Here is a 27,646-nt window from a genome sequence, read left to right as displayed (position 1 = left end):
AGAGGGACTCCGAAATTGGACAATTCTGCGAGACAGAATTATCTCAAGCCCTGCCCCATTAAAAAAAGACTAGGAAGGAAGGTGGCAGGCTGAGGGAGTCCACAGTCGCTGTCTGTCTGTCCGTTCCTGGCCAAGTGAGCCTGCAGTCGCTGTCTGTCTGTCCGTTCCTGGCTGAGAGAGCCTGCAGTCGCTGTCTGTCTGTCTGTCCGTTCCTGGCTGAGAAGGACTGTACTTTGGTCTTTCTGTCTACAGGTGTCTGGGATAAAGGGCGCTCTGAAGATCTCAGCACTCCTACAGGCTAGGGGTGTTCGGCTGGCCTTCCTTGTGGATGAAGGGAGCTTTATTATGGAAGATTTTCTTCTGAACCTCAAGAAGCCCTTTGCCGTGTAAGTGAAGCACCGCACCTTCCACCCTGAAAGATTTATCACTGCGTCTGAAATTACCCAGCCTGCCCCCCATGAGCACACTCGGATATTCTGTTGTATTAACCACCATGTCCTGGGCTTCCCCCCATAGCCTTCTTCTAGTGTTGAGTTTTTCCAAGCAGCATGGAGCTAACCTCCCAGACCACCAGGCCATCATGTAGATGAGCCTATGAGTCTGCGGAATTGTTTAGTGGGGAAGCAGTCTGAAGACTCATCTCTGATCCTCTCCCACAGGATTTCCGTCGCAGAGAAGGGTGCCCTTGATCTCATGCTGCAAGTGAACATGACTCCAGGACACTCTTCAGCTCCCCCAAAGGAGACGAGCATTGGTATCCTTTCCGCCGCTGTCAGCCGGTAAGCAGCTCCTGGCTCCTCTTCCGGGACTGCATGGGATGGAGGACCTGGCACTTGGCCACTCTAAGACTGAGGAGCCAGCCTGCCTGCCTATGCTTCCTGCCATCAAGCTGGCCCGAGGAGCAGAGGTGCAAGCTGCAGGAGGTCCAAAGCCAATAATACTCAGAACAGGCCTGGGACCGAAGGATCTGTCAGTACAACTAGAGGATGTACAGGAGACAAAAACCAAGTCAGAGAGCTGGATAGTCGGAGCTCGGCCAAGCAGTTAGAATTACAAGTTGGCAGGGACTGGTAACACTGTCTAAATTCTCCTGCTGATCTGGCAGGGGTACAAAGATAAATAATGGGCCCTGGCTGTGGATAGAGACCAAGGTTTGCAAGAACAACACTTACCTGTGTCTAGGTTCTCTTAGCAAAGTAAAGAGAAAGGGTGCTGGCTAGTTTTGTCGACCGGACACAAGCTAGAGTCATTGGAGAGGAGGAAGCCTCAGTTGAGAAAATACCTCCAGAAGATGGGGCTGTAGCCAAGCCTGTGGGTTATTTTCTTAATTAGTAGTTGGTGTGAGAGGGCCCAGCCCATGGTGGGTGGTGCCATTCTTGGACTGGTGGTCCTGGGTTCAGTAAGAAAGCAGGCTGAGCAAGCCATGGGGAACAAGCCAGTAAGCAGCGCCCCTCCATGGTCTCTGCATCAGCTCCTGCCTCCAGGCTCCTGCCCTGCTTGAGTTCCTGTCCTGACTTCCTTCAAGGATGGACAGCAATGTGGAAGTGTAAGCTGAATTAACCCTTTCCTCCCCCAGTTGCTTTGGATCGTGGCGTTTGATCATAGCAGTAGTAACCCTAGGGCAGAGAGCTGCTTTGTGTCAGGGAATACAGTAACGCTTGAGATGGCCCCTTGCCCTAAGGAAGCAGAGTGAGAGAGGAGCGAGGCCCTGACACACCTGCGGCCCTGGCTCCTGCTGTTGCTCTGGATCTTCACCTCGGTTTGCTGGAGGTGGTGGGCAGGTGGACGACTGGGCAGGCTCGTTGAAGCTTGCACTCAGCTCCAGGATGCTGATCTTGGTCCTGGGGGAGGCCTGGTCTTGAGAACTCTTTCTCTTCCAGACTGGAGCAGACACCCATGCCGAATATGTTTGGGAGTGGGCCACTGAAGCAGGCAATGAAGCTGCTGTCAAAAGAGGTATGGGAGGGATGTTCCATGCTCCCGGCCAGCTGTAGACGAGGAGCAGAAAGTGGGTGGGAAGGAGCTGTGGAGTAATGAAGGGCCACCGTGTCAATCAGGTCTCTGCCCATTCTCACCTAGTCCCAGCAGCAGCTGAGCAAGATGGGGTGTGTTGTCTAAAGCTGATAGGATTTATCCTAGGTCCTAGCACGCCCAGGTTCCCTCGGAAGCTGTTTCCCATGTAGCCTGTGACTGCTGAGCAATTGTTCTGGATAGTCCTATATGCCCGCCCAGGTGGAAACACCTCACTCCAACAGAGATTGGGGCGGCAGAGGGGAGGAGGGGCTTGAGCACTGTGTCCTGGAGTAGACCTGAAGTAGAGACTCAGGCCTTGGCAACAGTGGCCCTGTTGTGCCAACCCCTTTGCTCCTGCTGACCTTGTTCCTTCCCTTTCAGCTTTCCTTCCCCGCCAATATAGTCCTGGGGAACCTGTGGCTGTTTCGGCCCATTGTAAGCAGGTAACATGTTTTGTTTCCTCTAAATCTCCCTCCCCAGATACCCTCCCTCCACCCCTCCCCATTTCTTGGCTTACCTAGCCTGACTAGTCATCCTTCAGTCATAGATATTTTGTTATTAACGTATAGGCTCATGTCTCTCTTGGCCGTAAAGGTCTCCAGGGTTTAGGACAGAGAGTGACATTCTACGACTTCTTCCTGATGTCTAACCATAGCCTTTTTGCTTTAGGCTAATGGAGAGGAATCCCATAACCAACGCCCTGGTCAGAACCACCACCGCCCTCACCATATTCAATGCAGGAGTCAAGGTAACATCATCCGGCTCCTCCGGCCGCCCTTGCACATCCGTTCTTTGAGTTTGTTGTGGGCTTTCCTCTCCTGCTGTGGCTATAGTAATGGAAGGGGCAGTGTGGTCCCATGCCACTGTTCTGGCTTCAGTAGGGTAAGCCTCCAGAGCAAAGGCTCAAGCCAAGGTCTACACCCCACTGAGAGTGTGGGCGCATCTATCTAGGCATGTATAGAAAGGGCTTGGGGGAGTTTGGTCTCCTAACCCATGCCCTGAATGTAATTCTGTATGTTTTATATTTTCCTAGCATTTTGATCAGACAGTCTAAAACCTTCAAACCATTTTACCATCAAAGATCTCTATTTTTGGTTATTTGCTTGCTTTTTTTGTAATGCTATAAATCAAGCCTATAGCCTTCTACCTGGAGGGTACTGAGCAACAGTACTGGCCAAGTAGAATTTTTGTTTTTTTTTTTTTTGAGACAGGGTAGCTTTGGAGCCTGTCTTGGAACTAGCTCTTGTAGACCAGGCTGGCTGCAAACTCACATACATCTGCCTGCCTCTGCCTCCTGAGTGCTGGGATTGAGAGCATATGCCACCACTGCCCAACCATAGAATCTTTTTAAAAAGTCTTTCTTTTCAAAGCTCTACCCACTGAACTAATTCAATGGGTGACTGGTGTGTGTTCCCCTGGTGTAAGTTCAAAGACATACTCATTTGCCACTTGTAAAATCTTTTATATCCTTTCCCAAAATCTGCCTCAATGACTATCATTTCTATATGAGTCTTACTCTTCTAGAAATAAGAATCAATAATGTGATAAGCTTTTTTTAATATTTATTTATTTACTTATTATGTATACGATATTCTGTCTGCGTGTATGCCCACAGGCCAGAAGAGGGCACCAGACCTCATTACAGATGGTTGTGAGCCACCATGTGGTTGCCGGGAATTGAACTCAGGACCGTTGGAAGAGCAGGCAATGCTCTTAACCTCTGAGCCATCTCTCCAGCCCCCATGTGATAAGCTTTTATTCTATAAAGAAAGCATTGAGTTTTCAGTAAATTGGCCCACTTGCAGTTTCCCTGTCTACTAAGGGGTGTCTCTTGTTAAAGGACCAAGCCTGGCCCACAAAGCATTGGGCTTTGAAGGAAGTTAGACCCACCCATAACCATCAGTGCCACCAGCACAACTTCAGGGGCCAACATTTTCCTCAAGTACAATATGATCTTAATCTGGAAAAGAAGATTGATTTGGGTTTGCCATTGTGTTTGTGTAGCCCTTGATAACCTAGAACTCATGATGTAGACCAGGTTAGCCTAAAACCCACATATACCTGCCTGTCTCTCCTTCCTGAGTGCTGGGATTAAAGGTGTGTGCCACCTCACGTGGTCCCAAATTCTGATAGAAGTAGATGATGCCTCCAAATTTATGTTTATTTTCTGGCATAACAAACCGGAATCAACCCAGATAATCTTCCCCAGCTGCTGTTCAACATAGTCATATATGTCCAGCTATTGCTTTAGCACCAGCATATTATGCTCCTGCATTTGACCTGTGGTTTTTTGTTTTTTTTTGTTTTTGTTTTTTTTTTGTCCACCGGGGCTGAGGGATACTCCTTTTGATTCTTCTAGAACTGACAGTAGCATCACTAGAGCTATGCAGTAGCATCACTAAGACTGCAGTAGCATCACTAGGACTGCAGTAGCATCACTAAGACTGCAGTAGCATCACTAGAGCTATGCAGTAGCATCGCTAGGACTGTGCAGTAGCATCGCTAGGACTGCACTAGCATCGCTAGGACTGCAGTAGCATCACTAGGACTGCAGTAGCATCACTAGGACTGCAGTAGCATCACTAGGACTGTGCAGTAGCATCACTAGGACTGCAGTAGCATCACTAGAGCTATGCAGTAGCATCACTAGGACTGCAGTAGCATCACTAGGACTGCAGTAGCATCACTAGGACTGCAGTAGCATCACTAGGACTGCAGTAGCATCACTAGGACTGCAGTAGCATCACTAGGACTGCAGTAGCATCACTAGGACTGCAGTAGCATCACTAGGACTGCAGTAGCATCACTAGGACTGCAGTAGCATCACTAGGACTGCAGTAGCATCACTAGGACTGCAGTAGCATCACTAGGACTGCAGTAGCATCACTAGGACTGCAGTAGCATCACTAGGACTGCAGTAGCATCACTAGGACTGCAGTAGCATCACTAGGACTGCAGTAGCATCACTAGGACTGCAGTAGCATCACTAGGACTGCAGTAGCATCACTAGGACTGCAGTAGCATCACTAGGACTGCAGTAGCATCACTAGGACTGCAGTAGCATCACTAGGACTGCAGTAGCATCACTAGGACTGCAGTAGCATCACTAGGACTGCAGTAGCATCACTAGGACTGCAGTAGCATCACTAGGACTGCAGTAGCATCACTAGGACTGCAGTAGCATCACTAGGACTGCAGTAGCATCACTAGGACTGCAGTAGCATCACTAGGACTGCAGTAGCATCACTAGGACTGCAGTAGCATCACTAGGACTGCAGTAGCATCACTAGGACTGCAGTAGCATCACTAGGACTGCAGTAGCATCACTAGGACTGCAGTAGCATCACTAGGACTGCAGTAGCATCACTAGGACTGCAGTAGCATCACTAGGACTGCAGTAGCATCACTAGGACTGCAGTAGCATCACTAGGACTGCAGTAGCATCACTAGGACTGCAGTAGCATCACTAGGACTGCAGTAGCATCACTAGGACTGCAGTAGCATCACTAGGACTGCAGTAGCATCACTAGGACTGCAGTAGCATCACTAGGACTGCAGTAGCATCACTAGGACTGCAGTAGCATCACTAGGACTGCAGTAGCATCACTAGGACTGCAGTAGCATCACTAGGACTGCAGTAGCATCACTAGGACTGCAGTAGCATCACTAGGACTGCAGTAGCATCACTAGGACTGCAGTAGCATCACTAGGACTGCAGTAGCATCACTAGGACTGCAGTAGCATCACTAGGACTGCAGTAGCATCACTAGGACTGCAGTAGCATCACTAGGACTGCAGTAGCATCACTAGGACTGCAGTAGCATCACTAGGACTGCAGTAGCATCACTAGGACTGCAGTAGCATCACTAGGACTGCAGTAGCATCACTAGGACTGCAGTAGCATCACTAGGACTGCAGTAGCATCACTAGGACTGCAGTAGCATCACTAGGACTGCAGTAGCATCACTAGGACTGCAGTAGCATCACTAGGACTGCAGTAGCATCACTAGGACTGCAGTAGCATCACTAGGACTGCAGTAGCATCACTAGGACTGCAGTAGCATCACTAGGACTGCAGTAGCATCACTAGGACTGCAGTAGCATCACTAGGACTGCAGTAGCATCACTAGGACTGCAGTAGCATCACTAGGACTGCAGTAGCATCACTAGGACTGCAGTAGCATCACTAGGACTGCAGTAGCATCACTAGGACTGCAGTAGCATCACTAGGACTGCAGTAGCATCACTAGGACTGCAGTAGCATCACTAGGACTGCAGTAGCATCACTAGGACTGCAGTAGCATCACTAGGACTGCAGTAGCATCACTAGGACTGCAGTAGCATCACTAGGACTGCAGTAGCATCACTAGGACTGCAGTAGCATCACTAGGACTGCAGTAGCATCACTAGGACTGCAGTAGCATCACTAGGACTGCAGTAGCATCACTAGGACTGCAGTAGCATCACTAGGACTGCAGTAGCATCACTAGGACTGCAGTAGCATCACTAGGACTGCAGTAGCATCACTAGGACTGCAGTAGCATCACTAGGACTGCAGTAGCATCACTAGGACTGCAGTAGCATCACTAGGACTGCAGTAGCATCACTAGGACTGCAGTAGCATCACTAGGACTGCAGTAGCATCACTAGGACTGCAGTAGCATCACTAGGACTGCAGTAGCATCACTAGGACTGCAGTAGCATCACTAGGACTGCAGTAGCATCACTAGGACTGCAGTAGCATCACTAGGACTGCAGTAGCATCACTAGGACTGCAGTAGCATCACTAGGACTGCAGTAGCATCACTAGGACTGCAGTAGCATCACTAGGACTGTGCAGTAGCATCGCTAGGACTGCAGTAGCATCACTAGGACTGCAGTAGCATCACTAGGACTGCAGTAGCATCACTAGAGCTATGCAGTAGCATCGCTAGGACTGTGCAGTAGCATCACTAGGACTGCAGTAGCATCGCTAGGACTGCACAGTAGCATCACTAGGACTGCAGTAGCATCACTAGGACTGCTGTAGCATCACTAGGACTGCAGTAGCATCACTAGGACTGTGCAGTAGCATCGCTAGGACTCTGCACTAGCATCACTAGGACTGCAGTAGCATCACTAGGACTGTGCAGTAGCATCACTAGGACTGCGCGGTAGCATTGCAAGAACTGCAGTAGCATCACTAGGACTGTGCAGTAGCATCACTAGGACTGTGCAGTAGCATCACTAGGACTGTGCAGTAGCATCACTAGGACTGCAGTAGCATCACTAGGACTGCAGTAGCATCACTAGGACTGCAGTAGCATCGCTAGGACTGTGCAGTAGCATCGCTAGGACTGCAGTAGCATCACTAGGAGTGTGCGGTAGCATCGCTAGGACAACTATGAGGTAGCGTTGCTCCAGCTACCTGCTGGAGAAGCAGAGTTGCAGTGAGGTAGCAGCTACTCAGAAATCGCACTGCCAGTTTGCCACAGCCCAGCACGTTATTATACCTGGAGCTTTTGGGCATCTTTTCAGTTCAAAGAAAGATAAAGGAAATCTCTCAAGACATCAAGGAAATACCCCACTGTAGCCTGTCTTCTCCAACTAATCATAAGTTCAGACAAAAACTAGGTAGATTTTGTACCCAGATATGCAAAACAACCACTACCATCCCTTCAGGTGGTAGTGTCCTGGGAACATGCACATAGAGGGCTCGGATGGCACAGCAGAGAATCATCTGGGCAGTCACAGGCAGAACAGTCCTGTTCTGAACTGCTCTGTGACCCCTCCAGGACCAAGAAGCACAAAGATCTCACCTAAAGCAGAGACCCTAAAAGTGAATGTACCAGCAGGTGGAGGGCGAGGGAAGACAAGGGCAGACTCTGGATTGAGCCCTGACTCCTTAAACCAGAGCAGTTGCTTCTCGTCCTCCTGGTTGGTGTTTCCTGGGCAGGGGCCAGCTGTGAAGACATGAGGAGGGCTCAGGCCAGGTTTCTGGTTCTCTAATTAGGTGAATGTCATCCCCCCACTGGCTCAGGCTACAATCAACTTCCGGATTCACCCTTCACAGACAGTACGTGAGGTATGTACCTATGTTCCAAAGATCAGATCCGGCATCAAGAAGTAGGACCCTCAACATCTGAGGTTTGTTTTGTTTTGCTTTGTTTCCCAAAATCCCCTGTGCATCAGCCACATGGGATAGGACATGTCTGGTTGGGGAAAACTTGGAATCTAAGGCTGAAACACAAATACAAATAAATGGTAGTAAATATTTATAGTGGGCTTGCTGTGTGCTTGGCTCCGTCCTTGGGTGTGCAGATGCACACTCTCACTCATTAGCACTTACGCTGCCCAGTACGGTAGGATCTCCGCCGTCCTCACTCGGCTAAGGGAAGCTGGGCTGCAGAGCCACAGAGCAGGTAGGCAGTGTACCTGTGAGTACACATCCAACAATCTGGCTCCGGGGCTGCTGTCGTCTGCAGCCCTTTGCTGCTGCCGTATTAATCAAGGGTGGAGAGTCTCCCCCAGGAACCCTGCAAAGCTACCTCCAAGGCCAAAATGGCCTTACCTTACAGTAGAAATTTGAACTGGGTGTTAAAGAACCCTTAGGATGTTGCTAAGACTAAAGAGTTGGATAAATGAGAAAGTAGGGGAAGGCTGAGACTAGCTGTGGCTAGAGACCTTGCCTCAAAAGCAGCAGCAGCACAGATGGGCAATTCTAAACGAACTCAGCTGGTTGTATATGTGTGTGGTGGGTGGGTGAATATGTAAGACAATAGTAGTTAAGGAATAAGAGAGTGTGGATTTGAGAAAGAGTGGGGGATGTGGGAGGAGTCAGAGGGGGATGATATAAATATAGGACTCATGAAATTCTCAGTAAAAACCAAGTAGATTAATGAAGAGCAGAACAGGAGGCAGGGAAATGGCTTGGTGGGTGACTATGTGCCGTGTAAGTCTGGGGATCTGTTTGGAGTCCTACTTCCCACAGAAAAACTGGGTAAACAGTGCACCCCTAACACAGCACTTGAGGAGCAGAGTTAGGATCCTTGGAGCTGGCTAGCTACCTAGTCAGTCTAGCTGAACTGGTGAGCTCTAAGTTCAGACCCTGTCCTAAAAACATAAGGTGGACCAGGATGTGATGGTGCGTGCATTTAACCCCAGTGCTTGGGAGACAGAGGCAGGTGAATCTTAATTCAAGGCCAGCCCGGTCCATATAACAAGTCCCAAGCCAGACGTCTTTCTTAGTCAGTGTTCTATTGCAACTCCTATAAAACAAAGCATTTCACTGGGGCTTGCTTACAGTTTCAGAGACTTAGTCCATTGTCATCATGGCAGAAAGCATGGCAGCACGCAGGGAGACATGGTTTTGGAGAGGTAGCTGAGAGTTCTACTCTGGATCCACAGGCAGCAGGAAGAGAGAGACACTGGGCCTGGTGGCGCACCTCCTCCAACAAGGCCACATCTCCTCATCCTTCTAAGTAGTGCCACTCCCTGATGACTAAGCATTCAAGCATATGAACCTATGGAGACCATTCTTATTAAAACAACCATACCAGACAAGGCTACATAGTAAAGTTTTGTCTCAAAAATAAAATAAAAAAAACTAAGGCAGGGGCTGGAGAGATGGCTCAGAGGTTAAGAGCACTGGCTGCTCTTCCAGAGATCCTGAGTTCAATTCCCAGCAACCACATGGTGGCTCACATCCATCTGTACTGAGATCTGGCGCCCTCCTCTGGCGTGTGGGCGTACATCAAGGCAGAATGTTGTATACAAAATAAATAAATTTAAAAAAAATACTTTAAAAAAAAACTAAGGCAGATAACAATAGAGAAAGACACCCAACATTGACCTCTGATCTGTATATCACACATGCACAGGAATATGTATGCACATGCGCACACATACACATACATTCAAAATAACAATAGCAACAGCAAGAAACAAAACCCCAAGAGGGCAACCAAGCATCTGGGAGATACATTCTAGAACACAGTAGGGACCCTGGCCCATCTCCTTAAGGGTCAGACACACCTAGATTTCTACTTGTTAGTTTTTGAGAGTTCTTCCTGTTACTTAAAAGGGGATGAGGATGCAGGTCAAAGAATCCCAAGCTAACTCCAAAAGATTCCAGTTATAATTCTTTATTATAAGGGGCAAACTCATGGAACAGGAATGAAAAGTCCAACCTCAGGTGTGTAACACAGGAACCAGAGAGAGAGAGAGAGTCCTGGGTGGGCTGGTGGTTTTCTCTGGGTACCCAAAGGTCACACTCTAACCTGGTCTAGCCTCTTAAAGGTCATTGACTGAAAGATGTTCCCCATCACCTCCCCATTTTGTCTAAATAAGAGAGTTTCAAACCCAATACAAAACTATACATACTAGGAACAAATATCAAGTATAAAATTAGGATTACAACCAGCATAAACAATATTAAGCAAGGAACATATGCTAAATGTTTTATCCTAAGTAGTCTAAGTCTTGCATTGGAAATACTTGGCTAAATCATAAGAGGAAGATAACTACATTTATCTAATCTTTAACCCCATAGAAGGCCTAAGAAGGGAGATAATATTACTTGAGTAGGCAGGAAGTGCAATCAAGCAGCTTCCAAAATGTTCAGTAGATGACAGAGACAGCTGGCTACTTGGGCAATCACCCAAAGTCTCATTTGCAATGTTGAAGCAACCAACTTTGGCTAAGGGCTAGAGTAACTGATAGACCATTTTTAGAGACAGGAAAATTTTTAGAACTGTCTTACCATATCTTGGTAAGGTTTGGCAGTCGTGTGTGTGTGTGTGTGTGTGTGTGTGTGTCCTGCTTATTTAGTCTGGACACCATACACTTTGTCAGTGGTTGAGGCATGGGCAGCTTCTTGATCAAGGACCAGTTGTGACAAAAATAAAAGAAACTCCAAGTGGAGTGTCTTTAGTGCTCAACATTCTCTCAGACTAAGACTTCATATCAGAATACTAAATAATCTGTAAACAACTGTGCAGTGAAAGAGGACAATAACCTCAAAATGTAAGTATCTTGATCAGAGGTAGAAATATATAATGTAATATGATAAATATATCCTAAAAATTGTATCAGTATACAAAATGTCTTAAACAGAGGTAGAAACATGCATGCATACAATCTGACAAAATAACTTTGCATAGGTGTATAAATATTGTAAACAGAAATAACAAATATAATTTGAACTTGTATCAATATACAAGAATCTATACCAATTATATAGGCCTGGTGATCTCATGGACTCAGTGGGTTAACAGCCAGCCTAGCCTCGGGGAAGGGTCTGAGCTCAGTGTGAATCCTGGATCCGGCTGCTGTTCAGCAGGTGCCAACCCTGTGCTCTCCCTGGAGGCTCATAGCTCCAGGAAATCACTGGATTTAATCAGCTGAGGTTTCCACCCGTTTTTTCCCCAGCCCATTCAAACTCCATCCTTTTCCAAAGGCTGTTTTCCACCCATTAGGGCTTTCATCCCCCTGGTCCTGGCACACTCTGTCCTCCTAGCCAAAAGGTCTTCCCTGCTGGTCTATCTGATGACATTCCTGGAATCTCCTGAACTCATCCTGACCACCTGCCCCAGTGAGACTGGAAAACCTCCATTCTTTTTTTTGGGGGGGAGGGGGCTTTTCACTCATCATCTCTACGAGGTTTTTTTATTGATATTTATTGAGCTCTACATTTTTCTCTGCTCCCCTCCCTGCCTCTCCCCTCCTCTTTTCAATCCTCCCCCAAGGTCCCCATGCTCCCAATTTACTCAGGAGATCTTGTCTTTTTCTACAGCAATGAGGACACTAAGAGAGACTCACATAGATATAATCTCCATGGGAAGTAGAACGTAGAAAGCAGGGTCTGTGCTGCTGGGCTTCTATTTAGGAAGTGGTTCCCTGTGCCAATGCGTTCAAGTGCACTTCCCACCTTCTCTTCTATGAAGTCCAGTGTGGCTGGCTTTATGTTGAGGTCTTTGATCCATTTGGACTTGAGTTTTGTGCATGGTGATAGATATGAGTCTATTTTCATTTTTCTACATGTTGATATCCAGTTATGCCAGCACCACTTGTTAAATATGCTTTCTTTTTTTCATTTGATATTTTTTTGCTTCTTTATCAAAGATCATGTGTTCGAAGACGTGTTGATTGATATCCGGTCGTCTATTTGGTTCCATTGGTCCTCCTGTCTGTTCTTATGCCAATATCAGGCTGTTTTCAGTACTGTAGCTCTGTAGTAGAGTTTGAAGTCAGGGATTGTGATGCCTCCAGAAGTTCTTTTATTGCCCAGGATTGTTTTGGCTATCCTGGAAAACCTCCATTCTTTAGGAAGCTCAAAGGACCATTTGTCCTGGTCACTCTTGTCCAGGGGCCAAAGCTCAGAGCGTCATGCTGAGTCCAGTGGGAACACGCGTGGGCGCCACAGTTCTCGTCTTCTCTCTGCATCTGTTCTTCCTCACAACACAGAGGTAGGCGGCTGGACCCACACACACACAGGCAAGACCCCTCCCCACTTTTTCTGACTTTGTTATTTTGAAACAGGGCCTGGCTAAGTTGCCCAAGCTGGCCTTGAACTTGTCACCCTCCAAAGCAGCTAGAATTCAGACTCCCCCCTCCCCCGCCCCATGTTTAGTGGAGACCCAGCTAAACATTCTTCCAAACACTTGGGATAGTGGTGATTCAGAAAGACAAGATTCCCACTCTAATTGGACTTGCGGTCCAGTGAGAAGGGGCAGTAGCAAGCAATCACACAAATGAACAGAGTAACATAAGCGGTAAGTAGTATAAAGGTAATGGGCTTCTGGGTCACACAGTGATTGTGGAGCGACAGTGGGAACATGAGCAGAGTTAATACAGGGGCAGTGAAGTATTAGCAGGACATATTGGCAGGCCATTTTTTTAAGACAAGGTCTCATTTGTAGCCCCCACTGGTCTGGAAGTCACCTGTAGATCAGGCTGGCCTTGAACTCACAGATCCTCCTGCCTCTGCTGGAACTAAAGCTATGCTCAACCACACCCAGCCAGAACAGACCTTATCCCTGTCCTCCAGAGGTCTGATACAAGATAATAAGTCAGAGGCCACTCTAGACTATAATAACTGTTAATGTCTGTTTGTGATCAAGGAACGCGACCCCTCCAGCAATAACGGACTAGAAGAAGGGACTACCAGTGGAGAGAGCGGCCTCCAAGGGTGCTATAGAGCCTGGCCTTTCAATTCTCCATCTACAGTCCCGGCACATTGCCAGTCTATGGTGTCTCTTTTATGTGTCAATTACTTGTGTGTTCTCTTTGTTGACGGTAAGAACACTGGCTGTTTAAAATTTAACCAGGTCTTTCTGGTGTGACTCCAGCTTCCATCCAGCTGTATAGGCTGCTTCTGGAAGAAGACCCACGACAAGCTGCCACTCAACAGAGACTGTCCCCCTTTTTAGCATCTTGATATGAATATCTTCCTTGTGATGAATTTGGGGCGTGGCTTCCTGTAACACCTAACCCCATTCCTCTCTTCCCACACTGTGCACACTGCACTGAGCAGGACGTACTACTAGACACATCTTAAACACTGAAAAGAATCTCAGCTCCTGGTAACAGAGAGGTCTGGGGGCCTGGCCCAAAGTCACTCCACTGTGCGGAATTATCCAGAGCACAACATTTTTGTCATGCCTCATTTTTTTAACCCATCCTTCTCCACCTTAGGAATCTTTTTTCCTTTTCCCTACCAGTACTATATCCTCTCCTCAAACTTGAAATTCTTAACATCTAAGAAAAATGCTTTTCTAATCCTCACTTCCGGTTGTACTCGGGCCTCTGCAGAGCACCTTCCTTAGGTAATCAGGTAGACGTTCAGCCCAGTACTCCTAACTGTATAGGATGGACAAGGTACTTAGGGGAACAACGCCTCTTATCATTTTCGTTGGTTCTTGTCATTTATAGCTCAAGTAGCCAACATTATTGCTTTTTACTTGCTCAATGCTGTAGACAAGGGAGAGAGGCTGACATGGTCCCTGCCTGGGGATCAGGCTCCGGCCTCTCACTGAAAGGACCCAGTCATCATACCTTCTTCAGTTTCCAGATGCTGACACCTCGGGAGTGGCTGAAGCCAGAATCAGCAGGCACAACGCCTCTCTACTGCACAAGGGATAACTTAGGAGCCTTGCTCTGGGTAAAACAATGTGTGAGGACTAGATATACTTCTTTTTAAGGTACTGAGGCTGGAACCTGGGGCCTTGTGCATGCTAGGCAAGCACTCTACCACTGAGCCATACCCATGGTGAATTCACTAGTGCTGGGATGAAACTGATCTCTGGTTGAAAATGGGTTCTTATGACCCTCACCCCTCCCTGAAGGGCATTTGCTTTGATTCCGATGGAGTTTCTGAGCTAGAAGTGGGAGCCTTCACTGCAGATGTACCCTCCAGATGTAGCTTCTGCCATACATCTAGGGGCCATTGGCCTAAAATGAGTTCTCCGGTTAGTGCTCTCATTCGGGTGATCTCCAGCTGTGACACACAGCCCTTCATAGGACAGGAGCAGCTTCAAACTAACCACTGCTCAAATGAGGTTTGCCTTCTGCAGCTGACTGGGCTGGGGGACCACTGGAAGCCTCCTGGTGCATTCTCCATCCTTCCTGGGACCAGAGATTTCCGTTGGACACCCCCTAGTCACCTCAGGCTCGATTCTTCTGGGAATTTCCTCATGGTCCTTCTCAATAAAAAGAGGCAAAGGGGAAACCTTCAGCCACAGCACCACACTCCTGATTCTGTGTGCATGTGAGCTCATCTTTCTGCTCAGTGTATTTGGTTACAAACAGGCAGCAGCTCAAGAGAGGAAAAGGAAACCTGTGTGGTGTAGCCCTTTGCAGCCTGTGTCACCACCCCAAGGCTCTCAGGTTGGAGCAGCTCATCCTCTCGAGATGGCTGAGATTCTTCTCGTCCTACAATCTCGTATGCTTTACCTAAGCCCACGGCTCACACGATCCTAGGGGAAAAAAACTATTTCCGGATTATTCCCCGTCTGGCTCAGAGCTGTAAGACAATCCTCCTAAACACTTAAGCTCAATTCTGCCATGCTTTCTAGGAAGTGCCAGCTCTTACATCACTCACAGCCAGGCAGCAAAAGCTGGGGTCCCGCTGCAAAAACCAAGTCTCTGCTCTCACCTCTAGAGTGCAACCTTGCTGAAACGAAAGATCTGAACTTGGTGCTTACGTAGCAGATCTGCGAGAATTGTAACCCTCTTGGTTTCTACCCTGAAGGTCCTCGAACTTGTCAAGAACATCGTGGCTGATGACCGAGTCCAGCTACATGTGCTGAGGTCTTTTGAGCCCCTGCCCTTCAGCCCCTCCGATGCCAAGGCCATAGGCTACCAGCTGCTTCAACAGACCATACAGTCTGTCTTCCCGGAAGTCGATATTGTTGTCCCCGGTAATGGCTTCATCAGATGTGGCTGGTGGGTGGTGGTGGCCGGGACCGCCTCCTATCTGATATTCCTTTCCCTGCCCCCAACCCAGCCATTCATCCTGGAAACAGCTGGCTGCTTCTGTGGCTGGAACTGTACTTTTCCCCCCGGGGTGGAAGTGAGAAGGGAAACAGGAAAGGGACAGAAACAATAAATTAGGTCAGCCGAGGATGGGTCCTTGCTTAACCTAGGGCAGTAGCGTTCTGTGTCCCTCTGGCATAGAAGAGGGGTTGGCTTAGGATATGCCTCTCCTGGAGGAGTTACCTTGTCACCAACCTAGAGTAACGGCTGAGTAGCAGGACTCGGAACGACCGCCCAGAACAGCCTCACCAGTGCTCCTCCGGGGTCTAACGCCTGCAGGCCCCTCGGCATTTCCCCCACCTGTGCAAGTGCCATCTAAGGCTGGCAGTAGTCCTTCCAGGGAACTTCACAAAATGTAAAACACCTGGACCCACCCTCATCTTCCAGCAGAAATCTGCCTTTTTGAAAGATGTTACCAGAGGATTTTGGCGCAGTGATGACTGAGCAGTTCCCAGGTCTCTGGTCTTCATGTGTGGACAAATGTCCAGTTCCCTCTATGTGGGTTAACTTGTGGCTTTCTGTGAACATTTAGGAACCCTGGTTCTCACAGTCTATATCTTCCTCTTTCAGCCTCGAAGGCTCTCCCTACCCTATCCTTGCCCCTGGCCATCATCCCAGCAGTAGGGTCAGAGAGCCATGGGGGTAGAGAAAGTTAACAGGAAGAAATCCACAACACATGGCATTAGACCCAGGTACCCATTGGAAATGAGAAGAGGAAAATAGAACAAAACACAAAATACCATCCTGCCCTGTCTCGCCACCCTTGCACTGAGGCTGGGAATGGCTTTCCCCAGAGGGCCTGCCTAGCCAAGGCGAATCCAAGCCCAGCTAGGGGACCAATCCAGGGGGGGCTTCCTGGGACTTTCCCACATGAGCTTTGCCTCCCTCAGAAGATGAGACCAGCAGAACACAGCTCTATTTTCCTCAGTAAAATGCCCCCACGGTTGTTGGCTTCTGCCCTAAGTGATGCAGAATAAATGATCTCTCTGAACTTGCGAGTCCTCACACAGCATATGGCCCTGGCTGGGAGGACAAAGTGGAAAGTCTCCCTGGCCATCGTGGAATGAGAGCAGCTTAGCTTTGGGCCACTCGGGATAGCTCACCCATGCTTCCAGGAGGTTCCATGTTCCTGGGTACAGTTACAGTTTTTGTAAGGATTTGAAAAGAGGCAACTTAGACAACTTAGACAATAAAAAATGTCCTAGGTGCTGGGTGGTGCATGGCTTTAGGCCCAGCACTTGGGAGGCAGAGGCAGGCGGAGTTCCTGGCCAGCGTGGTCTACAAGAGCTAGTTCCAGGACAGCCAGGGTTACCAGAGAAACCCTGTCTGAGGTGTAGGGGGAGAGACCTAGGCAGATGCTCTTAGGACATCCCAGTTATCACTCTACAATGACCCAAGATCCTAACTGGCTCCCAGTCAGTCACCCAGCTTTCCCTACATCACTGGACAGGTGGCTCACACGAAGCCCATTTTCTCTCACTCTTCTCCTTCTAGGTATTTGCATTGCCAACACAGACAGCCGGCACTACGCCAACCTCACCAACGGCATCTATCTGTTCAACCCCGTTTTCTTGCAGCCTCAGGGCTTCAGTAGGTAAGTGGAACAGGGTTAAGCAGCAAGGCAGAGAGATGTATCTGAACTGTCCCTTCCCGTTTGGGTGACTTACAGAATAGAGAAAAGCCAGGTTTTGACAAATTAGAGAGATTCTAGAACCCAAGTTGGCATCGTGGCTCCAGGAATTGTGAGGGTAGCCCCCATGCACAGTCCTCTTTTAACAAGTGGAGAGAGTCAAGTGACTGGTGAGAGCTTGTTGGGAAGAAGATCCTTGGGTAAAGCTGGATGTAGTAGCCTATAAGCCTGGCACTTAAGAGACTGAGACAGGAGGATGACCATTTTTTTTAAAAAAAACTATTTATTCTTATTTTATGCATGAATGTTTTGTTTGCTTATATAGCTATATAACATTTGCATGCACTGCCTTTAAGGGTCGGGAGGGGACACCCCAGAACAGATGGTTGTGAGCCACCATGTGGTGCTGGGACTCAAACCCAGGTCCTGAAAGAATACCCAGTGCTCTTCACTGCTGAGCCATCTCTCCAGCCTAATGCATTGCCAAACTTAAATCCAGCCTGAGCTATGTGACAAAACCATGTCTAGGAAAGAAGGGGATCCTTAGGTAGCCTTTCTCACTTTGAGAGAATGCTCATCCCTGGACCTCACTTCCTCCACCTATAAAATAAGGAGACCCTCCAACATTCTTTGATAAGCAAACACACACAAGTTTAAAGGTGAGCATGTTAGTTGGCCTTCTCAGAAGAAATACTGTGGAAATCCAAAATGTGAGTATCAATTTTAACTGTCAAGTATGACCGTTATTGTGATTCTTCAGGCAATTTTAACTCTCGAAATTTGAGAAGATAATTTCCATTTAGCCTTCTGCAAACTATTACCTCAGACCTGATTTCTTTGCCACACCACAAGTCGCTTGAAACAGAATGAAAATGTTTGAATGCGATTTTAAGAATAGCACTCATTATGGGCAGTGGTGGCGCACGCCTTTAATCCCAACACTTGGGAGGCAGAGGCAGGTGGAGCTCTATGTGTTCAAGGCCAGCCTGGTTTATAGTCTACAGAGTGAGTTCCAGGACAGCTGGGGCTACACAGAGAAACACTGTCTTGAAAACCAAGAAAAAAAAAGGCCTTCACTGAGCATGGCAAGGGAGGCAGAGGCAGGAGGATCTGTCTGACTTTGAGGCCAGCCTCGTCTAATGGCAAGCTTCCAAACAGCCAGGACTATATAGAAAGACCCTGTCTCAAAAAAAAAGCATAGTATTTATGTTTGGGGAGTTGTTAAAATTGGGCATATTTGTCCCCTCTGTTTCCTGTCATCTTTGCACTTTGAGGGTAAACATGAGATCTGATAGCAAGGTTCCTAGGTAGAGGCTGGAAAGGTGCCCTGGGCTGTTGCCTTCCTGCCCTCCCTTATCCCTGGTGAGCAAAACCTTAGGAAAAACTCTAGCAGGAGACTCTATCCTAAGAACATAAGAATCAGGAAGATAATTCTACCAGAGGAGAACCGACCTCAGAAGAGAAGACTAGGCTAAACTCCCCGGGAGTTATTCATTGTTTTCCCCACTGTTCTTAGGCAGGAGCACGGGTCCTTGAGAAATAATGGGTGTGTCACACATGAGCTGACAAGTGATCTCCTTGGCCCCCAGGAGAGCCGAAGATCAGCCATATGGGGGGGGGGGGACCAGGAAGGGTGTTCTGTGCCAGCTCTTGTGCTACATACATCATTTGACCCTTATCTCCTCCCCCCAAAATGCTTCTTCCCTCAGTATCCATGGAATCAACGAGAAAATCTCCGTGCGGAACTACGAGAACCAGGTGAAGTTCATCTTTGAGTTGATCCAGAATGCTGACACCTACAAGGAGCCAGTTCCTCATGTGCATGAACTCTGAGGCCAGGATGCAGTGGGTGAGGGGTGCCCGACCCTGGGCAGGACAAACCTACAGGGAGAGACAGAGCTGGTATTGACGAAAGGTTTGGTGGAACCACCTTGCACTGCGGATGGAGTTCATCTGCCTGACTCCCTCCTCCACTCGCCAGAGAACAAGCTCCAAGGAGGAGGAGATGAGCAGAATCCAGCCTGTCATTTATGACGACAGCTGTCCTCTTCCCCTGAGTGGCCTCAGCTGCCTCTGTCCTGCCATAGAAGGTGTTGGCCTGTCTCACTAGTCCTCTTTCCCAGCCTGCCTTAACAAATGCAAATTTTGGGGGAAAAAAAAAATCTCAGGAGGGTTTTATCTAGATAGAACGTTAACTTAGGGTACTGGAGCTGGATTGCCTTCTAGAGTTTCCTTTCTCCTGCCATCCACTCTCTTCTTGGATGTGGAAGCTGCCTCACCTGCCTCTGCTACCTTCCTCCCCTCTCCAGCCTCTTCCACACCTGAGTAACTCGGTCAGACGGAGACGCTCCCACCAGCACTGTCAGTGTGTGTAGTCAGCTGCTCTCTAACCAGTGCCTCTCACAGTCTCCGCCCCACAACTCCTGGGTCAGACATTGGGGCCTGGAAACGCAAGCTGCTCTCCTTGGGTTCCTGGAACTTTGCTCCCTTCCCTGCCCTGTTCCTGCCACCTGCTCTGGTGACCCCACCCAAGGAGGCACTAATCTGTGAAAACATTTCCCTGGCACAGCCTGTCACTGGAGCCCAGAACCAGCAGAGCCTTGGCCCTGGCACCATATCCTGTTTCAGAATGACCAAGGGGAAGTGGAGGGCAAGGTGGTGGTGGGGTGCTCGAGGGGCTGCTCTTCCCTGGGTAAGAGAGGCAAGGGGAGGCAGCCTTCACTGAAGGACAGCAGAGCTCCTGCCTTCTCTCTGGACTCCAACCCTAGGCGGTTTGATTCTGCCCAGTAGCTGCCAGGTGGGGGGCTTTGGAAAGCAGCGTTTCTTGACTCAGGGCCAGGATCTGTGCTTTGTGGCTCACAAGGGAGTCGAGGTCACAAGGGGAGGTCACAAGTCTCCGAGCGAGACTTTTTCGTGTCTCCTACGGGCTTGATGGCACTGGGTTTCCTTGCTCCCTCAGAAGCCCCGTTCTCCCTCCCTCTGGAGTCCTTGCCTTCCTCCCGTGGCTGTGCAGATGTGAACTGCTCCTTGCAGCTCTGGCTTAATTGTCAGTGTTAGAAACAGTGTGCGAATTAGTCAAGCTTTTTTTTGTTAAGATTCACATTCCTTCCCTCACTCTCTCTTTTTGGCCAATTCAGTTCTTAGTCAGCTTTTGTTGGAGGGCAAGCTTAAAAACAAAAATAACCCTTCACTTTTGTGCAGAGCCCTACAGAGCAGTTCCTTACACCTTATCTCAGCCCTGTGACTATGCCGTTGTTACTCCTTCCTACAGAGATGAACTTGATTCTGAGTGGGTTCCACATTTAGCAGGAAACAGTGGCTCCCACACTCCCCATTATCCTCTGACCCTGTGTCACCTCCTCCCCACTGATGTCTTATTTAATTCCCGTAACAACCACTGAGGCTTGAGTGTGTCCCCCACATTTGTCGGTTGTGAACTTAATCCTATGAGAAAAGTATTCCGAGGGAGGAAACCTAACTGATTAGGGTCTGTCTTTGTGGGATTGTTAGGATTAGACAAGGCCATCAGGACTGAGCCTCATCCTTGACTTACTGATGACTTTTTAAGAAGAGAGTTTGAGGTAATAGACACATTTAAGCTGATTTGGACATTGTCCCGTGAATACATGTGTCAAAATATCACACAGTTACCCCATTAAAAGACAGAAGGGGGAACCAGAAGACAGGCAAGTCCTGGAACTTGCTGTCTACATCAGGATGGCCTAAAACTCACAGAGATCCGCCTGCCTCTGCCTTCTGAATGCTGGGATTAAAGGCCTGCACCACCACCTCTGATTCAGTATTCTTTTCTTCCAACAAGAGCTGAACATTTCACCAAATGTTTTTGGAACTATAAATATTTAATTGAAATGAAACAACTTGAAATTCTTGTGTTTGATGCCTGGCACACTGTCAAGAATGAAATTGCGCCTTTGCATATGTTACTTTTAGATCTACGAATATAAAAATTTCAGAATTGAATAAAATGTTTAATACTAAGAAATGTTCTTTGGCCATTCTGCAATATTGGAAAAACTACACTAACTCATGAGTAGCCCAAGCCAGGGATTAGAACTCAAAGCCCTTCAAGAAAATGGATGTTCAGGACTCTAGCAGGTAACACGTCTCACAAGGACCATTGTCCTCTTTCTACCCAAAGGGAGGGTATGACAGGCTTTCCCTTGTCTTTTTGTCCTAAGCATTTTGACAACTCAGTTCTACCTTGTACTCCAAATCCATGCCTGCCTTTAGTTCACACCAACCCACAGCCTTTAGGACAACCAGGCATCAACTTTTGCTGAAGACAGAGGGCATGCTTGCTTTGGCAAGCACATACACCAAACTCAGACACCAGCAAAGATTAGTGTGCCTCCCTCCACCCTACAAGGATTGCATGGAGTTTATAAGATGGTCCTTATTTTTAAAATTAATTTTTCTTTATTTTATGTGTATTGGCATTTAGTGTGTATGAATGCTTGCCCACCACATGTGTGCAGTACCTGCAAAGGCCAGAGGATGGCACCAGATCCCCTGGAACTGGAGCTATAGATGGTTATAAGTTACAAGTTAGGTGCTGGGAATCAAACTCTAGTCCTCTGGAAGAGCGCAACCATTGAGTCATCTCTCCAGCCCGTCTTATTTTTAATGTATACCTACTTCAAAACATTACAAGATAGACCAAAATATATCTTATTTTATCAATTTAAATAAAGACTTAGGGCAAGATAAAGAAATGTTTTCCTGGAGTCTGATCTCTCAGGAATGTATGTTCAGCAGTTACTAACCGCTCTATCAACACCAAAAATTAAGTGCCAAGGGACAGGGTGTTAGACACATCAGGGCTATGACATATGGCTTATTCTAAAGCATGAAGCCCAGGTGAGGTGTTTCTGTTCCAAGTGTAAGAGATAAAACCTTACCCTTTTTTTTTTCTTTTTCCCACAACATGGTTTCTCTGTAGCTTTGGTTCCTGTCCTGGAACTAGCTCTATAGACCAGGCTGGCCTCGAACTCACAGAGATCCGCCTGCCTCTGCCTCCCGAGTGCTGGGATTAAAGGCGTGCGCCACCACCTCCCGGCAGCAAAGTCCTGTTCTTTATGTGTTACGGTGCCTCCACAGTGAAGAGATCATCATTGCAGCTGAGACCTCAGAGCTGAATGAGAACCAGGCAAAGAACCGCAAGCGCAGGCTAAGATGCTGAAGCAGATGCGCATGTGAGGCCTTCAGGAAAATGAGTGACGTCAGTGTGGGCCTTTTAAGTCGGGGAAGGGAAAGGGAAGTGCAGCAAACACCCTTTCCTGGGTCTTGTCTAGTTCAGGTCCTTCTTTCTAACCCTTGTACAGAATTTACTATAAGGAGGCGCTGTGATACGTGAAGGCCATCAGTGCTGATACAATTAACCTGAGAAGTAAGCTATTACAGTGTAACAAGTGGGAAACAGAGGCAGTGGAACGAACAGAGATCTGTAAATGTAAACGTTGCTTGCTAGTCGCTGGGGAGATGTAAACTAAAACTGCAGTGAGCTTTATGTTCACCAGGTTGGCCGCAATCAAAAAAGTGGAAAATAACAATTGTTGGCAAGGACGTAGAGAAGCTGGTGGGAATGTGACATGGTAGGGCAGCTGTGGAAACGGTTGGTGTTCCCTCTAAAGCTAACCAGAGAATTACCATATTACCCCACCATTCCCCTTCAGAGTACGTGGTCAAGAGACATGAAAACAACAGGTGTTCAAACATCTTTTTGTTGACTCAAAAAATGACATCACGGAAAATCTTAATTATAAAAATTTTAATGTACACAATATAAAATATATACACGTCTGTGCTCGAAGACTTTGTAATGTAGATTGGGAAGTAAAATGAATGTAATAAAACAAGACTTTCATGGACCAGCAAGATGGTTTAGTGGGCAAAAGGTGCTTCCTGCCACGCTTTGCCACCAGAGTTCTGTCCCCAGGACCTACACGATGGAATGATAGAAGTAAATCCCACAGTAATCCTCTGGCCTTCATATACCCAGTGTGGCACATTGTGCCCAGCCTCCTACACACACACACACACACACACACACACACACACACACACACACGCTTGCCTAGCATGCATGGAGCCCTGGGTTCAATCCCCAGCAACTGAGAGAAGAGGTGGGGAGGGAGTGGGAGAAGGAAGGAATGAAGAAGAAACATCTATGAGAGAAATCTTGAGCTGGTAAGGGGCCATCTTGCATCTGTACTCTTCCACCGAGCCACACACTCAATGCTATCCCTTGCATCTGCCACGTTCTCCCTTGCCTGCCTGCCTGTCATAAGTCTTTTTCTTTTAACCAGAATGATCCACCCCTCCCCGCCCCGCTTTCAATTCTTCTCGGCAGGCACTTAGGAGTGAAAATGCTTGGTCACATGGAAATTCTGTGCTTAACTTTGAGAAAACACCACGTGTTCACTACAGAAACCAACACCATCTCACCTGCCCAGCAGACTGCACTGGCAGGTGTGATTTTCTGGGGTTTGTTCCCCCGCCACGACCTAGATGACCAGTGTAGTGGATGCAACATGTTACCTTGTGGTTTGGATTTGCATTTCCGTAATGACTAACTTCAATGACTTTAGAAAGCTCCCTATCTTGTTTTCAAACCGCTGACTTCATTTTCTCCGTCTTATACTGCAGCAAGCATTTTCATAGTGTCATCACTGAGATCAACGGGTTTGCACATGAACCGCCGCTGTCAGATTTGGTCAGAGAGCCACTCTGTCACCAGAAACTCTCTGAGCCTGGCTGAGTCCTCCCAAGCACAGGCAAGGGTTTCTTGCTAAAAGATGTTTCTCTGAAAGTTCCCTGGGGAATCTAATATGAAGTCAGGACTGAGAGCCACCAAAGCAAGGGCTAACTAGATCCAAATAGTTGAATCATGAGTGAGTGTTATCTGGGGTACCTTTTTCTGGTCTGCCTCCCCGAAGTTTTATAAACAAAATTTTTAGGAAGTCAGAAATCTATGTTTAAAACAGATGCCTATTTTGTGATTCCTACGATCAGGCCAGTTTAGTAAACTAAAGCTAGGTAAGCAAAAAGAATAAATACAGAGGATAGTTGAAACTAGATAATTTGATTTGCAGGATATGTTCTTCTTGAATGCTAGCTCTTACAAGATGATGTCTCCGATTGCTGGCTGAAGGAATGCAGTCCCTTTAGCTACTTATCAGCACCCATATTCTCAGACCATCCATCCTTAATTCTTCGCACTCTGCAAAGTTTAGAATTCAACATGAAGCTCAGAGAGTGTGAGCTGACCCTTCCTGATGTCTCATGCTTGCGTCTGGCTCTTTCTTTCCAGTGATATTAGAACAACCCTCCTGTGAGAGGGAATTTTCCAAATGCAGTTACTACCGATCCAGAATCTCTGAGAAAGGCAGTCAAGTCTCCCCATTGGAGATGTGGCCCAGAAATATGAAGGGGCTCACTCAAGGCCACATACCTAACACGTGGCTGAGCATGATTCAACCCGTGTAATTTCAGAGCTGTGGCGCATTCCGCCCCGCTACACTGTTTTAGTGACAACATGGCCTCCGGCCTCCTGTTACAGTTCAATGAACAATTTTTTCCTGCTGTGCTCAATAAAATGCTGTAAAATACCTTGAGCTCTTCTGCTTGAAGAAACCCCAGTGTGGCTATCAAGGAGGGGTTGGGAACCCAGAGTTCATTTACAAAGAAGCCAAGGTAAATGTGACAGCACCCAGCTCTGAGGACAGATGGCCATACTTCCCCATACGCCCGCACCCCTACATCCTTTTAGAGCTGAATGGAGCCGGAAGGGGATATCACCTCAGCTCCAGGCGGCAGGAAAGAAGTTGACCTCTGGGAGGGTGGCAGCAGGGGGAAAAATGGGAGGGGGCACACATGCTCTGAAAAACAACAGTCAGGAAACTTTCCAGTCATGTCGGGCTAGTCTTGTGACCATGGCACACTGGCGAGGGACTCCGGAATGCTATGATGCTTCAAGATGACCCTGCAAGTTGGTCTTGAAGGAGCCCTCAGTGGTCAGCATCTGGACCCAGGGAAAACCGTGGCGTTGGGAGAACCGCAGAACAGAAGGCTAAATGCACTACGTATTAGGACAAGTGCCGGGACTGAAGAAGGCTACTCCAAGAAGTCTTCCCCTTGTGGGCTCCTCACAGGACCCTAACTGTGACCAACAATTGTTTCCCCCATAAACCTTCCCCACGCCCCCAAAAGAAAACTCTGTGCTTTCTACACCAATGCCGTGGCACCTCTCTTCAACTTAGCTGCTGTCCCAAATTCATTCTGTTTAAAATTTCTGGAGCTACTATTAGCCTCTGGATCAATGCCAGCCACTCTGCTTCTCAAGAACCTCAGCAGAGGACACCGAGAGTTTATTCCAGCATTTTGGTAGGACAGTTTCTCTACCCCACAGCGACGGGGACTACTCAGAGACTCCAAAGCAGGAGGAAGAGATGCAGGAGGGAAAGGCACCAAGGAGAAGTGCTCCACAGTACAACAGGCCTGCAGAAAGACTGTAGGAAGTAATGGGCTTCTGTGCTCAGAATGAACATTATAGGCTGTGCAGCAGCTAAAGACAGATCTAAACAGGAAAAAAGGGAGGTCTCCAATGAGAGGTCATGTTGAGATTGTCACCAAAGTGTCAGGGAATCTGTTCTTGCAGAGGACCTGGTTTTGGTACCCAGCACCCACATCAGCTGACACCCATTCCAGCCCCAGGGGATCTCATGTCTTCTTCTGGACCCCATGTGAACCTACACTTACATGTGCTCAGACCTACACATAGCCCCACATGCGTAAACACATAATTTTGAATAAAAATAACGCTTTAAGTTTTAAAAACAGACTTTTAAACTTATTTATTTATTATTAGTATGTGGGTAGGTATGTGTGGAGAGGTCAGAGGACAGCTTTGTAAAGTCAGTCCTTCTCCTTCTGCCTTTACAAGGGTTCTAGGGATTGAACTCAGTCACCAGGCTTGGGCAGCAGGTGCCTTTACTCCCTGAGCCATTTCGCTGGCCCAAGAGTGGACACATCCACAAGGCCAGATGAAGAGAACAGGAGCATCTTGTGCACATGGAGGTTCCTATCTTACAAAGGGCTGCAAAAATGCTCGGAGACCTACCTTCCCATCTTCCTGCCACTCATGACTGAGTCTTGCCTGAAATCTCTGGCTGGCTTGCTACCTGCTGCTAATTCCTGTCTTTGCCTCTGTGACCTTTGCCCCCCACATCTGTGTTTCTCACTTCACAGACTGTGCTATTTCTGCTCTTTCGGCAGAGAAGGCTGAGATGCCTTCCTCTCCCAAGGTTACAGCTGCTGGACTGGAAGGAAATGGGCTTCCCCCAGGCCCTCTTGCTGTTTACCCCTAGGAGTCGGTGTGACAGGCCACGCGAGCTAGGCAAATCTCCTCTGTCTCATTCAACAGTCATTCATCAGATTTCCTGGGTTCTTACTGTGTGCCAGGTGCCAGAGATATGTAAGTGATCAAACATAGAGGTCATAACCTTGTCCCAGCGGTCCTGACACTTCAGGATACCCCGAAGTAAGCTCTTCTGTACTCAAAGTCTTAAAAAGATGTTTATAATACCCAAAGCTAATGAAGAACTCATATGCAAAATATATGAGCTCCTGAAAAGCGATAAGACAAAAAGCCCAGTGGAAAATTGACATAGTACTTAACAACTATTCAAATGGCAAAGAAATATGTGGGAAAAGTTCTCAACCTCATTGGCTATCAGGGTAATACAAATGTAAGCCACAGTGAACCACCACTACCCATCCACCAGAATGGCTACAATTGGTCTTGTTGCTGTTGTTTGTTTGTTTGTTTTTGGACAGTTTCAGCAGCAGCCTTGGCAGACCTGGAACTCACTCTGTAGACCAGGCTGGCCTTGAACCCATAGAGATTAGCTTGTCCTGGCCTTTGGGATTGAATAGCTACATTTTCAATTTTTTCAGCTTAATAGTACCAGTATTAATAAGGTTATGAAGCAATAAGACATCACTAGCAAGAATATAAATTAGAGAATCACTTAGTAGCATTTACTAAAGCTGAACACTTGCCTGCCCTCTGACTCCGTCCTGTTCCCTTGTGCAAGTGCAGGCTGGGTGTGGAGCACACGTGCTTTTCATCCCAACACGTGAGAGGCAGAGGCACAGGGATGCGGATCTCTGGAAGTTCAAGGCAGCCTGACCTAGGTTAGCCAGGGCCACACAGAGAGACCCTGCCACAAAAACAGACAAACAAGAATGTGAGTGCACCCAATGGCATCCGGATGCCATATACTAATCACATAGTAAACTCATGTAATAATCACACCTGGAAACAACTTAAATGTCCATCAACAGATGCAGATCGCGTATGCTTGCTTAGTGACCTTACACGACAATAAAGGTGAATTAACTGACGCTATCGCATGTCTGCAGGAGTGGGAGGAGCCAGGCACGGACACCGCTCATCTCGAGTGAGCCGTT

At 47.7% G+C, this 27,646-nt stretch overlaps 1 protein-coding gene across 2 annotated transcripts in view; it reads left to right on the top strand.

Annotated features, from left to right (window-relative positions):
- Pm20d1 (peptidase M20 domain containing 1) overlaps positions 1-20,943 on the top strand; it is a 28,962-nt gene extending 8,019 nt beyond the window's left edge. Inside the window, exons 5-13 of one of the 2 annotated variants that reach the window (XM_050147712.1) lie at positions 253-386; positions 660-779; positions 1,881-1,956; positions 2,395-2,456; positions 2,683-2,761; positions 8,006-8,077; positions 15,242-15,410; positions 17,020-17,119; positions 18,865-20,943. In XM_050147712.1, the coding sequence (XP_050003669.1) occupies positions 253-386; positions 660-779; positions 1,881-1,956; positions 2,395-2,456; positions 2,683-2,761; positions 8,006-8,077; positions 15,242-15,410; positions 17,020-17,119; positions 18,865-18,988 (936 nt within the window). In that variant the 3' untranslated portion in view covers positions 18,989-20,943. Of the gene's footprint in view, positions 1-252; positions 387-659; positions 780-1,880; positions 1,957-2,394; positions 2,457-2,682; positions 2,762-8,005; positions 8,078-15,241; positions 15,436-17,019; positions 17,120-18,864 lie in introns of both variants that reach the window. The other variant, XM_050147713.1, reaches the window with a different exon arrangement.
- The last annotated feature ends 6,703 nt before the right edge of the window (positions 20,944-27,646 follow it).

The sequence above is a fragment of the Alexandromys fortis genome, unplaced genomic scaffold, assembly GCF_014885135.2.
Source record: "Alexandromys fortis isolate MF-2015 unplaced genomic scaffold, M_Fortis_MF-2015_v1.1 scaffold_58, whole genome shotgun sequence".
Taxonomy (NCBI): Eukaryota; Metazoa; Chordata; class Mammalia; order Rodentia; family Cricetidae; genus Alexandromys; species Alexandromys fortis.
Note: the sequence above shows the minus strand (reverse complement) of the source record. Positions and strands in the feature narration are given on the sequence as shown.